The following is a 16,054-nucleotide window of genomic DNA, read 5'->3' as shown; positions in this document are numbered from 1 at the left end:
CCACAGCAATAATACTCCCAGTAATGTGTCTGAGTGTATAACAGAGCCCCACAGGAATAATACTCCCAGTAATGTGTCTGAGTGTATAACAGAGCCCCACAGGAATAATACTCCCAGTAATGTGTCTGAGTGTATAACAGAGCTCCACAGTAATAATACTCCCAGTAATGTGTCTGAGTGTATAACAGAGCCCCACAGGAATAATACTCCCAGTAATGTGTCTGAGTGTATAACAGAGCCCCACAGCAATAATACTCCCAGTAATGTGTCTGAGTGTATAACAGAGCTCCACAGCAATAATACTCCCAGTAATGTGTCTGAGTGTATAACAGAGCTCCACAGCAATAATACTCCCAGTAATGTGTCTGAGTGTATAACAGAGCTCCACAGCAATAATACTCCCAGTAATGTGCATAACAGAGCTTTAAACTACAACAAATGTGTTTAGAAATCAGGCTGTGTAATTAACCCCTTAAGGACACATGACGTGTCTGACACGTCATGATTCCCTTTTATTCCAGAAGTTTGGTCCTTAAGGGGTTAAGATCCACAAGATTGTTATTAGCAAGTCACATAAAATTGTCTCAGAACAGTCCTCCCCACCACACCCCTATAATTAAAGCGTCTGTTGTCCATTTGAAATATTGTTGTGAAGCCTTGTTTAACCCCTTAAGGACCAAACTTCTGGAATAAAAGGGAATCATGACATGTCACACATGTCATGTGTCCTTAAGGGGTTAACCATGAACAGGAACTAAATCTCCAGCAGACCTTCCTCCAGAGTCCAGAACAAAGTTTCACTCCAGTTTATTTTTTGGCAGACAGTCAAAGCATATTTGTAACAGTAAGAGAATGCGGATTATGTAATCCTCCAGCTAAATCTGTAAATTAACCCTTCACTGGAATTCTAAATCGGTCAGTTCCCTGCTGTCACCTTCAGACAACGCTAACTGCAACATATGTTCTTCTGTTAGAGTTTGTACACTGAGCGACTCATTTAATAAACTGTGAATTGTTTAGTGAATGGCAAACTTCAGGCTAAAATACTCTGCTATTTTTTTGAGCTTGGCTGTTTGACCCATATACCCCTTGCACACAATTCCTAGTTTAATGATTCTGTCTCTATATGTCATTATAGTCGACATTCCACCCAACATTATAAAAGGACAAAAAGTGGCACTTTAATTTTAGGGGTGGAGCCAGGGGCAGGGCCATCCTGAGACATTTTAGGTGATTTACTAATAACAATTTACGCAGTTATAATTTATTATAGAAGGAGGAACACTGCATCTTAACCACTTAAGGACCACGACAATTGTGCGAATTCTGAGCCAAAACAAAACCTGGAATTTGCGCTCTATGTCTGTTTAACCATAATTCATCTCTTTCATATTGCGTGTACCCACACCTTTTATATATCATTTAATTCAGGAGAAACAGGGCTTTCGCTTCACACCACATACTTATCTATGAAACATAATGTAAAATGTCTAAAATCTAAAATACAGTAAGAAATTAAGAAATGTTATTTTGTTAGTTCTGTGTGGCATGTTAACTGTGAATGTCACAATACTGTTAGCTTTCAGTGCAATAAAATACACATATTTGCATTCAGCGATGTCTCACGAGTAAAACAACACCCCACATATACAGGTTTTATGGTGTTTTGCAAAGTTACCTGGTCAAATATAGGGCTTTCACCTTTTCAGTTTACACATTGAAATTTGCCAGATTAGTTGAGGTGACTGTTTGACACCAAGTGGCAGCCAAGGAATTAAAATTACCCCCGTCATGGCATACCATTTGCAAAAGTAGACAAACCATTCTAAATGGTGTATGTTCAGTCTTTTTTTTGTAGCCACTTAATCATAAACCCAGTGTTTGTGTGTGTGTCAGTGTGTATCTGAATGTGATCGTGTGTGCATCTGTGTGTCAGAGTATGTGTGTATCTGAATGTATGTGTTAATGTTTATGTATATCTGTGTAAGTATGTATGTACCAGTGCAGTGTATGTGCATCCCAGCAATCAAACACCAACATAGCAAACACACCCCTCCAGTCAATCAAAAACATTACATACAAACACAACCAACCCTACAGTCACCCAAAAACATTACATACAAACACAACCCTACAGTCACCCAAAAACATTACATACAAACACAACCCTAAAGTCAAACTCCAAAATTGATATACAAACTCACCACTGCACTCAAACAACAATACTCACAAATGCAACCATGCAAGGATGGGCACATGGTAGATTCCTATCTGGCAAAACATTACAGGATATTTACAACAGATATACCCCTTTGGCCACTCCTGTGCTAAGACCATCTCTACATTAGTGCTGCACCCAGACACACCATCAAAATGGAACTCCTAGAAAAGTGGGACATTAGGATGGAAAAATAGGGAATGTGGCCCAAAATAGGGACTGTGCTTTCTAACTAAGGACACTTGGGAGATATGGATCCCTGTTATACTTTAAAAAGGCTACTCATACAGTGGTTAAGGTGCTGTGAGTCTATAGACGCAGTCCTACCGTATTTTAGAATTCATATATACATGATGTAATCAAATATTTATTATTTGTTTTGTTAAAATATGATTATTAATCATAAATGTGAAATATTAATAAAAACATAAAACAAAATTGTAAATACTGAAGCGGAGATACTTTCCTATTGTAACATTTTTCATAGATAAATATTTTTGAAAGCAAACTTTTGAAATGTATTGTGTTTACTTAATAAACGTGAATATGATGTAGGCAGTGAGAGTTTGAGTACATCAAAAGAGCTGAGTACATCAAAGCAATCTGGGAAACTGAGTCCTGTCTCCTCCTGATTCATTCATGGAACCAAGCTGCTGTTTGGCGCAGTTGCACTGGGAGTAAAAATTGGTGTAGAGCTAGAGCTCCTCGGGTGAAACATGCTGCTCCTTTCTGTGGTCGTGTCTATGGGTGTCTTCGTCGTCACGTTCATTGGCATATCAGCCAAGGTCATGTTGATGGTTATATTTGTGGTCATATTCATGGTCACGGTGGTGGTCACGTTCATAGAAATATTCATGGGCAGAGTTGTGGTGATGTCCGTGGTCATCGTGGTGGACATGTTCATTGGCAGAGTTGTGGTGATGTCCGTGGTCATCGTGGTGGACATGTTCATTGGCAGAGTTGTGGTGATGTCCGTGGTCATCGTGGTGGACATGTTCATGGGCACAGTTGTAGTCGTGTCCGTAGGTGAATGGTCTTGGCTCCTCAAGAGACAGGCTACGATTATCACAAGCACAATAACAATGATGGCGAATATCATCCATATGAAGTATTTCTGAAAAAGAACACCAGAACACGATTAGTACATATGAGTCTAAGATTGAAAAAAACGTCAGGGTATTATTATTTGCATTCACTTCTTTGGCTATGTTTTTAAATGTAACATTCTGTAAAGCTCTATAAAAGACCTTCTGCTATCTGGTGAGGGATCGAGATCCACCACACGTCAGCAACAAGGGTTTTCAGTAATAACTGTAGAAGAAAGGTTTGGGAGAGTAACCAAAAAAGAAGGCCAGGTGTCCAAGTAAATCAATTAATTTCTCTCTTTATTAATCATTCATAAATGGTTGGTAGCTGTTGATAAGGTGCCGTTAAGGCACGCAACGTGTCCAGATCCATTGGCGTATGTGTCCCTCCCCCCGATAGAGTGCATTACTGTGAGATTTTGTTTTATGTTTACATGGGGTTAACTGTAAAGTGCACAATCAAGGCATCAATCGTATCTCCTGCCTTTTTTTAGTTGTAGCATTTTATTTCAGCCGGGTAGCAGTGGACTCTTGCACTAACTGTCTTTCATTTTCTCTGTTGTTCTGTCCGGGGAATTAACGAGTACTCTAGAACCCTAATGCTCATGCTGACCCAGCATCACAGAATAACTAAAGTAAATCGTAAAACTTGAATTGGATTATTGATAACTATTTTATTAGCGACATCTGTTCATATTTTTAATCAAAGCATCGACCTGTACGAAAGCATGCTGCTAGGGAGAGGAGTAGGATGAGGGGTAGGAGGGGGTAGAATGCAGGGTGAGGAGGGGGTAGGATGATGGCACAGTATGCAGGGTGAGGAGGGGGTAGAATGTTGGCACAGTATGCAGGGTGAGGGGGGGTAGAATGTTGGCACAGTATGCAGGGTGAGGAGGGGGTAGGATGATGGCACAGTATGCAGGGTGAGGAGGGGGTAGAATGTTGGCACAGTATGCAGGGTGAGGAGGGGGTAGGATGATGGCACAGTATGCAGGGTGAGGAGGGGGTAGGATGATGGCACAGTATGCAGGGTGAGGAGGGGGTAGAATGTTGGCACCGTATGCAGAGTGAGGAGGGGGTAGGATGATGGCACAGTATGCAGGGTGAGGAGGGGGTAGGATGATGGCACAGTATGCAGGGTGAGGAGGGGGTAGGATTATGGCACAGTATGCAGGGTGAGGAGGGGGTAGAATGTTGGCACAGTATGCAGGGTGAGGAGGGGGTAGAATGTTGGCACAGTATGCAGGGTGAGGAGGGGGTAGGATGATGGCACAGTATGCAGGGTGAGGAGGGGGTAGAATGTTGGCACAGTATGCAGGGTGAGGAGGGGGTAGAATGTTGGCACAGTATGCAGGGTGAGGAGGGGGTAGAATGTTGGCACAGTATGCAGGGTGAAGAGGGGGTAGGATGGTGGCACGGTATGCAGGGTGAGGAGGGGGTAGGATTATGGCACAGTATGCAGGGTGAGGAGGGGGTAGGATTATGGCACAGTATGCAGGGTGAGGAGGGGGTAGAATGTTGGCACAGTATGCAGAGTGAGGAGGGGGTAGAATGTTGGCACAGTATGCAGGGTGAGGAGGGGGTAGGATGATGGCACAGTATGCAGGGTGAGGAGGGGGTAGGATGATGGCACAGTATGCAGGGTGAGGAGGGGGTAGAATGTTGGCACAGTATGCAGGGTGAGGAGGGGGTAGGATTATGGCACAGTATGCAGGGTGAGGAGGGGGTAGAATGTTGGCACAGTATGCAGGGTGAGGAGGGGGTAGGATGATGGCACAGTATGCAGGGTGAGGAGGGGGTAGGATTATGGCACAGTATGCAGGGTGAGGAGGGGGTAGAATGTTGGCACAGTATGCAGGGTGAGGAGGGGGTAGAATGTTGGCACAGTATGCAGGGTGAAGAGGGGGTAGGATGGTGGCACGGTATGCAGGGTGAGGAGGGGGTAGGATTATGGCACAGTATGCAGGGTGAGGAGGGGGTAGGATTATGGCACAGTATGCAGGGTGAGGAGGGGGTAGGATGATGGCACAGTATGCAGGGTGAGGAGGGGGTAGGATTATGGCACAGTATGCAGGGTGAGGTGGGGGTAGAATGTTGGCATAGTATGCAGGGTGAGGAGTGGGTAGGATTATGGCACAGTATGCAGGGTGAGGAGGGGGTAGAATGTTGGCACAGTATGCAGGGTGAGGAGGGGGTAGGATGATGGCACAGTATGCAGGGTGAGGAGGGGGTAGAATGTTGGCACAGTATGCAGGGTGAGGAGGGGGTAGAATGTTGGCACAGTATGCAGGGTGAGGAGGGGGTAGAATGTTGGCACAGTATGCAGGGTGAAGAGGGGGTAGGATGGTGGCACGGTATGCAGGGTGAGGAGGGGGTAGGATTATGGCACAGTATGCAGGGTGAGGAGGGGGTAGGATTATGGCACAGTATGCAGGGTGAGGAGGGGGTAGAATGTTGGCACAGTATGCAGAGTGAGGAGGGGGTAGAATGTTGGCACAGTATGCAGGGTGAGGAGGGGGTAGGATGATGGCACAGTATGCAGGGTGAGGAGGGGGTAGGATGATGGCACAGTATGCAGGGTGAGGAGGGGGTAGAATGTTGGCACAGTATGCAGGGTGAGGAGGGGGTAGGATTATGGCACAGTATGCAGGGTGAGGAGGGGGTAGAATGTTGGCACAGTATGCAGGGTGAGGAGGGGGTAGGATGATGGCACAGTATGCAGGGTGAGGAGGGGGTAGGATTATGGCACAGTATGCAGGGTGAGGAGGGGGTAGAATGTTGGCACAGTATGCAGGGTGAGGAGGGGGTAGAATGTTGGCACAGTATGCAGGGTGAAGAGGGGGTAGGATGGTGGCACGGTATGCAGGGTGAGGAGGGGGTAGGATTATGGCACAGTATGCAGGGTGAGGAGGGGGTAGGATTATGGCACAGTATGCAGGGTGAGGAGGGGGTAGGATTATGGCACAGTATGCAGAGTGAGGAGGGGGTAGAATGTTGGCACAGTATGCAGGGTGAGGAGGGGGTAGGATGATGGCACAGTATGCAGGGTGAGGAGGGGGTAGGATTATGGCACAGTATGCAGGGTGAGGAGGGGGTAGAATGTTGGCACAGTATGCAGGGTGAGGAGGGGGTAGAATGTTGGCACAGTATGCAGGGTGAAGAGGGGGTAGGATGGTGGCACGGTATGCAGGGTGAGGAGGGGGTAGGATTATGGCACAGTATGCAGGGTGAGGAGGGGGTAGGATTATGGCACAGTATGCAGGGTGAGGAGGGGGTAGAATGTTGGCACAGTATGCAGAATGAGGAGGGGGTAGAATGTTGGCACAGTATGCAGGGTGAGGAGGGGGTAGGATGATGGCACAGTATGCAGGGTGAGGAGGGGGTAGGATGATGGCACAGTATGCAGGGTGAGGAGGGGGTAGAATGTTGGCACAGTATGCAGGGTGAGGAGGGGGTAGAATGTTGGCACAGTATGCAGGGTGAGGAGGGGTAGGATGATGGCACAGTATGCAGGGTGAGGAGGAGGTAGAATGTTGGCACAGTATGCAGGGTGAGTGTGGCGAAACCAACTTCGCCACTGTGAACTGGAGAAGCCTGGTTGCTAGCCTCCTGCCCTGCGACTACGGCCCCTGGACATATTGCTCTATAAAAACTATATGTGGGCATGTAATGATTTATATTACTGCTACTGGGCCTTTAAGGGTCCTCCGTGAACTTATTGGGACTTTTGTGATACTGTACCTTTAAGACTGTAGAACATGGTACTTTAACCCTGCTAAATATTATGTAGGTATTTATGTGTTCAGTTAAACTGGGGATATGTAGAAATGTGTGTTTTATGTGTTAAATGTATCAGTATGTAATTTTATGTCTTTTACTGTCTTTTTGCAACCATGTGGTTAATGGAGTCTGACTCTAGTCCTAGATAATTGGATTACTTCTCCAATTATCTCCAGGGCAGAAGGGAGGAAGCAGGGATGCATTGTGGGGGATGTTTTACTTCTGTTTGAGCCAGATTGTGCCATGCTGCAAGCCAGGGCCCAAAATATACTTTTAGTAACTTTTAAACCCCTGGTCGGATTCATGCCATTTTTTAATATGTTGTTCCCCTGAATGGATTGATTGTGGATATGTATTTTTATGTGAATGTGATGTATGGTTTTAAAGTTATGAAAGTTGTGTAAAAGTATATTTTACTCTGTATGCATAATGGGATTATGTGTCACACTAAGGGGAGGGGATGTGTGGGAGGTAACATCTATGTCATTGGTTCTTTTATGCCTCCCCCTGGGTGTGGCCTGTATGTGTGAGTTGGAAATAAAAGCCAGACTGGGTGTCCCAGTCTAGAGTTCTTGCTTAACCCTCAAAGCGATGTGTCGTCTCGGTCTTTGGGGGAATGGGATTGTATGCTGACTGCCAAGAGTGTAAGCCGATGTCTGCTTTTCTTGTTCAGCTGTTCCAGTGTTCGTGTGGTTCCAGTCGGGAGAATGGTGTTTGCAGTAGCTGCCTGTGCATCTGGAAAGGGGATTATCGCCTAAACTGGGTTTTATCCTCTTGTAAGTGAAACGGTCCGTTACAATTGGTGGCAAGCGGCGGGATCGTTCCTACAACCAGAGGGACAGCTACAGACAACATCCATTCCTGGATTACAAAGTGAGGGCAACGCCAGTACCCGTACAGCGCCCCTATCTTCAAGGAACCAACTGCAGCAGAGCAAGCATGGCACCCAGCTACACGCAGGAGGAGTTTGACAAAGAGCTGAGATCACGACTGATTTTCTTCGGACCCAACCCCCCGGAGAAATACGTGCAGCTTGTGAGTAGACAGGTAGATGAGTACCTGCGGTTCATGGCAGATCCAGCCAAGGGTATCGGTCGCCCTATCCGGCGGCAGAGTGCGTTTCGGGGACTCAAAGGTGTACCCCAGGGAGATGATGGTGTCGTCCATCCTCCCCAGCAGCCGTGTGTGTCCCAGGGAGCCGAAGGTGCAGTCCTTCCTCCCCAGCGGCAGGCTGAGTTACAGGGGGCAGAGGTTGTTGTTCCTGCCCCCCAGCAGCAAAGTGAAATGCCAAGAAGGCAGTGTGAAGCGAAGGGAGAGGAGAGCAGCGTCCTCCCTCCCCAGCGGCAGTGTGTGCCCCAGGGAGCTGATGGTGTCGTCCATCCTCCCCAGCAGCCGTGTGTGTCCCAGGGAGCCGAAGGTGCAGTCCTTCCTCCCCAGCGGCAGGCTGAGTTACAGGGGGCAGAGGTTGTTGTTCCTGCCCCCCAGCAGCAAAGTGATATGCCAAGAAGGCAGTGTGAAGTGAAGGGAGAGGAGAGCAGCGTCCTCCCTCCCCAGCGGCAGTGTGTGCCCCAGGGAGCTGATGGTGTCGTCCATCCTCCCCAGCAGCCGTGTGTGTCCCAGGGAGCCGAAGGTGCAGTCCTTCCTCCCCAGCGGCAGGCTGAGTTACAGGGGGCAGAGGGTGTTGTTCCTGCCCCCCAGCAGCAAAGTGATATGCCAAGAAGGCAGTGTGAAGTGAAGGGAGAGGAGAGCAGCGTCCTCCCTCCCCAGCGGCAGTGTGTACCCCAGGGAGCTGAAGGTGCCGTCCTTCTTCCCCAGCGGCAGTGTGTGTCCCAGGGAGCAGAAGGTGCCGTCCTTCCTCCCCAGCGGCAGTGTGTACCCCAGGGAGCTGATGGTGTCGTCCATCCTCCCCAGCGGCAGTGTGTCCTGCAGGGAGCAGAGACAGTCCGTCTCGCACCCCAGCAGCCGGACAAGAGAATGAAAGGGGAGACAGCTGGTCCCCCTTTCCACCAGCTGAGAGAGTGGCAGGGAGAGGAGCCTGCTAACCCCCCTCCCCAGCGGCAGTTTACCGTCCAGAGAGAGGAGCTTGTTACACCCTCTCTCCAGCGGCAGCCTAACCCACCAAGGGGAGATGTTAAGCCCCACATCGGTGCAGATGGGACCGTAGTCTCTGCACTTACAGCACCAGGGGTAGGGACGGTCGGTCCTGTCCCCCAGCCACAGAGCGATATATCTAAAGGGGAGACAGTCGGTCTCCAGCAACCAGGCTCCCACCAGACTACTCCCGTGGTAGTGCTGGCAACAGGACAGAGTACCGCTGGTCTCTGCCCCCTCAGCAACCCACCAAGGCAGCCTACCAGCCCCCCACACAGCCGTGGTGAGGCACCTGAACCCGGACAAGATCCTCCCTCACCCAGGTGTAGTAACTATTTATTGTGGGTGGGCTGCTCTACTATTTCTGTTTTGTGGGTGGGTTGCTGGACTAACCAGGGCACTGACCGGCAGGAGGTCAGATACCCTGTTAGTCTAATTGGTAAAGGGGAGAATTGTGGCGAAACCAACTTCGCCACTGTGAACTGGAGAAGCCTGGTTGCTAGCCTCCTGCCCTGCGACTACGGCCCCTGGACATATTGCTCTATAAAAACTATATGTGGGCATGTAATGATTTATATTACTGCTACTGGGCCTTTAAGGGTCCTCCGTGAACTTATTGGGACTTTTGTGATACTGTACCTTTAAGACTGTAGAACATGGTACTTTAACCCTGCTAAATATTATGTAGGTATTTATGTGTTCAGTTAAACTGGGGATATGTAGAAATGTGTGTTTTATGTGTTAAATGTATCAGTATGTAATTTTATGTCTTTTACTGTCTTTTTGCAACCATGTGGTTAATGGAGTCTGACTCTAGTCCTAGATAATTGGATTACTTCTCCAATTATCTCCAGGGCAGAAGGGAGGAAGCAGGGATGCATTGTGGGGGATGTTTTACTTCTGTTTGAGCCAGATTGTGCCATGCTGCAAGCCAGGGCCCAAAAGATACTTTTAGTAACTTTTAAACCCCTGGTCGGATTCATGCCATTTTTTAATATGTTGTTCCCCTGAATGGATTGATTGTGGATATGTATTTTTATGTGAATGTGATGTATGGTTTTAAAGTTATGAAAGTTGTGTAAAAGTATATTTTACTCTGTATGCATAATGGGATTATGTGTCACACTAAGGGGAGGGGATGTGTGGGAGGTAACATCTATGTCATTGGTTCTTTTATGCCTCCCCCTGGGTGTGGCCTGTATGTGTGAGTTGGAAATAAAATCCAGACTGGGTGTCCCAGTCTAGAGTTCTTGCTTAACCCTCAAAGCGATGTGTCGTCTCAGTCTTTGGGGGAATGGGATTGTATGCTGACTGCCAAGAGTGTAAGCCGATGTCTGCTTTTCTTGTTCAGCTGTTCCAGTGTTCGTGTGGTTCCAGTCGGGAGAATGGTGTTTGCAGTAGCTGCCTGTGCATCTGGAAAGGGGATTATCGCCTAAACTGGGTTTTATCCTCTTGTAAGTGAAACGGTCCGTTACAGTGAGGAGGGGGTAGGATGATGGCACAGTATGCAGGGTGAGGAGGGGGTAGAATGTTGGCACAGTATGCAGAGTGAGGAGGGGGTAGAATGTTGGCACAGTATGCAGGGTGAGGAGGGGTAGGATGATGGTCAGATTAGAAGTGAGAGGGATTCGAAATTACTCACCGGTAAAGCATATTCTGTAAAAGAAATAAGAAAAAAAATCACAATTATTAGCGAATATATCTTGACATTACAAATGTAGACTGGATTAGCCGTATTAGTCCAGTAGACAAGATGACAAAATAACCAGAGTATTGCAATGTGAATTATTACTTTTTTAAATTGGATTAAAATTTATATTTAAATGAACTGCATACTGAATTACTGCGGTTATTTTGACAACATAAAAATAAAAAATATTTTAAAATTTTAAAAAAGTCAACCTGTGGGGTTTCATACTGTTTATGCAATAAATATATAACAGTATCCGCTAGATTTTTTTTTAATTCTTTATTTTAGTGTGTATTTTGATTCATACAATAAGAGAATGGCATTGTGACATTGTGTGAATATATGCAAAATTAATACACATAGGAGTAGCGTTACTCGACATAGAAGAACACTGCCCTTTTTAGTATAGCGAAATATAAATGAGTTAATATAGGAACATGCTTAACAGCAGAGAATCAGGCTAGCATGTCTAAATTTGAGGTGCCAGCAGGATAGTCTAACTTAAAGGTAACACTAGACTAGGTGGGTGTTTGGCTGTTGTATGCAACGGGTACCAGGCTAGTCTAATCTGTTGTGCACAGGCCACAGGGACGATAAGAGAGGCGGCCATGCATTTTGCAGCAGTAGGCTGCATCTGCTAGGCAGTAGCTTGCTAATGACAGGGACCCCCTATGTAGTGCCTTATATAAGCCTGTGGGGGGGCTATAATTAAGGGGAGCCGGTCTACAGCACCCACCGCCCCGCTAAAATTCCCTGCCCTCATCCAATGCCCATGCTGACCACCATAGTTTCATATATAGATTGAGTCCCGGCAGTCCAGAAAAGGGTCACACCACTGGCCCCAGGCCTCTGCAAGGGCACATTTGCAGTTTCCAATACTTTGGTCCCGCTTGGCTCTGCTAGTGATGTCCTGGATGGCAGTATGCATGGCTTGAAAGTAATGTTGTTCCCGTCGGCGTTGTGTAATAAGCATCCGGGGTGTCTTCCGTTTAGCCCTCACCATGGGCATGCAGGAGCGGGTGCTGTGCCTCTCAGGATGTGGACGGGCCGTGGTTTGGCAGGCTTTCCTCCCAAGAGGCTTCCCATGGCAGAGTGTCAGGGATGGTCTCCGCGCTGAGCAGGCTGTGGAGCGCTGAGCTTCATTAGGCTGGTGCCACCGTGCTCCTTCCTCTCTACTCTCCTCTCCAATTCGAGCCAGTCTGTGTTCAAGCTTCAGCCAGAATGTGCGAAAGAGCTTGTCCAGTCGTTTTTGCAGCGATTCCTGTGGGTCTCCAGTGGTTTCTGCAGGCACTGTGTTCGCCATCTTGGCTCATAAAAGTAGACAGCGCGTGCTGGACAGGAGATGCAATGTGTCTCTCTTGGTAGGTATTTAATGCTTGTGGTGTATGCTCCAGGTGCCCAGTGCGGACCGGGATATCCCCCACCAGTCCAAAGGAGGGGGGGGGGGGTAGGAGTTAGGAGTTCTCACGCGAGGAGAGCGGCTGCCTCTCCCCGGCTCGACCCCTGGTAGGCCTCACTAGATTTCTCGGGTTCCCGGCTACAGTTCTGCAAGATTCGGGTGTCAAAGGATTCACCCGTGTCCCCTTCTCGCTCATAGCCCTCCAGAGGGCGGACGTGCTGGATTTCTTTTTTTCCCCCAAAAAAATTAGTAATTTTAGTTAGGAGCTTGGTTGCTGCATGTCTGCTCAGCCTGGAATCTAGGCTCTGCCCCCTAGAGAAACTAATTTTTAAAGACAATGGGTACGGATCGTTCCCTCTTGGCTAAGAGAGTCTCCTTCCCTTATATTCTGCTAGTGATTACACGCATAACGAACTGGAACTATTACAGGTCTCCGCGGGACTGTATGTCTTATCTAATGTGTCCTGCAAGGCAGATGTTCCGTGGTACCATTGCGTTACTTCCTGAATTCTACGAACCTCTCATTATTCTTTCCATGTCTTTGTTGGAACTGTTTTTGTTAGTGGACTCCTAGTTAATGGTTTAAATTTCAATCAATGCAATGTAAGTATGAGATTTATTCCTGTGGGTTACTCTCACACGTGACATGATCCTGGTTTTAAAGGACTCCAACCCACACTATTACATATAGAATAACCCACTAAAACCTCTAACTGAAGGGGACATTATACATAGTTACTAAATTGTTGTGAACCCGGTTATTTTAGCCATTACCTTGTATTATATTCTTAATCATCTCCAGATTGTTGGATTTGTCATCGTTAAAGAGGAACAGCTCCCTGGCCAGGTTGGCAATTTTCGGTTGGTTCCGTAGGATCTTAATCTTATGCGTTTCACTAACATCATCCAGATCATCAATCACGACAATCACATTATTCTTTCCTGCAATGACAAACAAACCATCCAGCCTGTATATTATTCACTCCAATGTCACCAAATAACTCTGGAATGTTGTAGGACGCGCTTTACGAAATCCCCCCATTAACACAATTGGTTTTAGTGACTGTACATGCCCTGTGCGGTGGGTTTCTGAGGAACAGGGCAAGATAAATAATGTGGGTAAAGAAACAGCAGAATCTCCCCAGAGCTCCTTTTCACTTGTGTTGCATGGCTGTATGGAGAAACCCAACAAGACCCGAGGGTTAGTGTCATGCTGGAGAGGAGGTAAGTAAGACCGTAACAGCTCGCAAAACAGTTACTTACCCAATTTATCTGATACGATAAGTTATATGTTTGTTGCTTTAGATATATTTTAAGATAAACTTGCCATGGCAGATTCACTGTAAGGATTTGTTATGTTAATTTGGTTTCTATTTAACCAGGAACAATGAATAATAAATAAATAGAGATCCCTCTAAAATACGAGGACGTCTAAGTATATTTCCCCATCATTCCATAATTATGACAGACAGAAGTCCACATATCACTCTTACCGAGACGAGCAGATAAAGTCTCCAATTCTCTGTCATAGATAGAGTCGGTTACATCGGTGATGTTTATTCTCCCTCGGTTCTTTGTATGATACAGAATAGCAAACGAGCACTTAGAGACCTCTCTGGAGACAACTCGGGAGTCGTTAACTGGGATGTAAACAGGACGGACATCTTTCACTCCATGGAGCGATGCAAGGTAGGGAATTAACCATTTATAGCTTTCTTCACTTTCCCTTGAGAATATTCCAATTACTTTATTTTGAGCAGACATTTTCATTTTTCAGATAATAGATTCTGGAAAAACATAGCAAAAAAGCTTAAATGAGTATTCTAAGCTATTCTATGTATTTAAATATCCAATGGTTCCCATGTTATGGAACTCCTGACACCATAACCTCTATGTCACGCCCAGGGCATATAATTCCTTAAATGTGATTTGTGTAGTGCCTACATGAATTGGCTAGCTGGTAGAGGTGGTATGGTTGATTGTGTAGGAATGTGATAGATGTCAGAAGGTTTAAAACATGAATTTTTCTTTTGAAGCTGTAACTTTAACCAGATATTCTCTGCCAGGTGTGAAATGTTACTAGTTTTAATGTAAACTAACTGAGGCCCAGGCCTCTCTGTGCCTGGGGTTAAGTGAGTTTGCTTTGCTTAAACTAATTATCTCCCAGGCATTAGAGGTACAATGAATAAAACTTAAAACAGCCCAAAACATACATAATAGAACCCCCATAAGTCTTATATCCCCGGATAGCTCAGATCTGAGCGCCCAAGTTCTCCAAATAACACTCAGATAATCCCGATAATAGAGCCGAGTTGCCACTGTGGTAACGTTTTGATTGAATTAGTTTGGGGGACAATGGCACCCCATTTAAAAATTGTCTTGGGGGTGGCAGCGTTAACATTATAGCTAAGTGTGTTTTTTGATATGTTGCTTCTTTAGCATTATTTCCAGTCGAGTGCAAACAAAGTGTGAATTGTAACCTTTTCACTACTAGAACTAAGTCACAAGCAAGCTTGGAGTAGTGTGACTTCGTGGCACCCTATACCACGTTGTAGTAGTTATGGTGCTTGGAGTGTTTCTTTAAAAATCAGCTAGCCATCACTACATTTAACAGGATGTTATGTGAAATGCAGGGACAGGTAACGGCACACGACTTTTTAGTTTATTTTTATTTTTCCATTTTAAAAAAATCATTTATTAGCATTGGAGTAAGCTTGGATAACAGCTATGTTTATGAATACAGAAATATAGATTTCCATTTTACTGCTCCTCCCCTCTATTGGTCACTTAGTCAATATTTAGTGACTGTCTTCTGCCTTTTTTCCCAGCTATCATCCTTTTGGTTGATTTTTTTCCAACACGGGTGGAATTTAGAAAACTCCCTTCCCGAACATGATTAATATGGCATGGTTCAGTTAGTTCATAATTCGGGTATATTTTGGCTCAGAATTCAGACATTCGGTTTAACGTTTAGAAATTTGGTCAAATTGCAGTTTGGTCTGCAATGAATCTCCAAGCCTAATAATTAACTCTGACATAGTCTTTAATAATAATTACACTGTCAACGGACTCTTCCAGGCAACACCCAATTTTTTTCACACAACTGAAACAAAAATCAAAATGTGAAAAGTGAACAGGTGGTGAAAGTTTGCTAGTTACTCCTTGCTGTACGAGTAATAATGATCCCCATTTACACCCGGCCTGTGTCATGCTTGGTCACACGCGGCATACACAGGGTAAAAGAAATCCACTGTTTTCTCTATTTTGGGCTTTGTTGCCTATAGGAGGAATATGTTACAATATGGGTTAGTTTTAACAGACCGAGCGCAGAGATCCTGTATAGAGAGACGGTATCTCCGCCCCCCAAATCCTCCCACATTGTTCACCCCCAAACCCTCTTCTGTATAAAATATTACCGGCAGTTTGATTATCTGCCTCCATCACTCGTCAGCCCCCCAATTCCCCCCAGTATTTCGCTCGCACTAACCTCACTGTGGCTGCCTTCTGTGCGAACTGCTTCCTTCCAGCTGCTAAATGAAAAACGTAAAAATGAAACTGAAATTAGAACTCGAATCCCCCTTGTGGAGGGCTGGCAATGGAATGCTTTAACGATAAACAACCTCCACTCTCCGTACATCAGCAGCCAGCACTGACACCGCTACATTTTTATTATTATTATCATTTTATTATTTATATATCCCCAGCAAATTCCGTAGTGCTGTACAATCCTTATCATCAGCCTGCACATACACTGCCATACCTCCCACTCACAGTCACTATGTTGGACCCAA

At 45.9% G+C, this 16,054-nt stretch overlaps 2 protein-coding genes across 5 annotated transcripts in view; one reads left to right on the top strand and one right to left on the bottom strand.

Annotated features, from left to right (window-relative positions):
* The window catches only part of LOC134572063 (very long chain fatty acid elongase 4-like), a 596,371-nt gene that overhangs the window by 98,899 nt on the left and 481,418 nt on the right, over window positions 1–16,054 (top strand). The gene's annotated exons all lie outside the window — the stretch shown is intronic.
* LOC134571033 (uncharacterized) lies at window positions 2,569–15,794 on the bottom strand. Its single transcript, XM_063429074.1, has 5 exons — window positions 15,751–15,794; window positions 13,757–14,050; window positions 13,038–13,205; window positions 10,817–10,830; window positions 2,569–3,332 (listed from the first exon to the last, which is right to left on the bottom strand). The coding sequence occupies exons 2-5, from the start codon at window positions 14,031–14,033 to the stop codon at window positions 2,856–2,858; spliced, it is 936 nt and encodes a 311-aa protein (XP_063285144.1). The 5' UTR covers window positions 14,034–14,050; window positions 15,751–15,794; the 3' UTR covers window positions 2,569–2,855.

Source organism: Pelobates fuscus, chromosome 8 (assembly GCF_036172605.1).
Source record: "Pelobates fuscus isolate aPelFus1 chromosome 8, aPelFus1.pri, whole genome shotgun sequence".
Lineage (NCBI taxonomy): Eukaryota > Metazoa > Chordata > Amphibia > Anura > Pelobatidae > Pelobates > Pelobates fuscus.
This window is presented reverse-complemented; position numbering and strand designations above follow the sequence as displayed.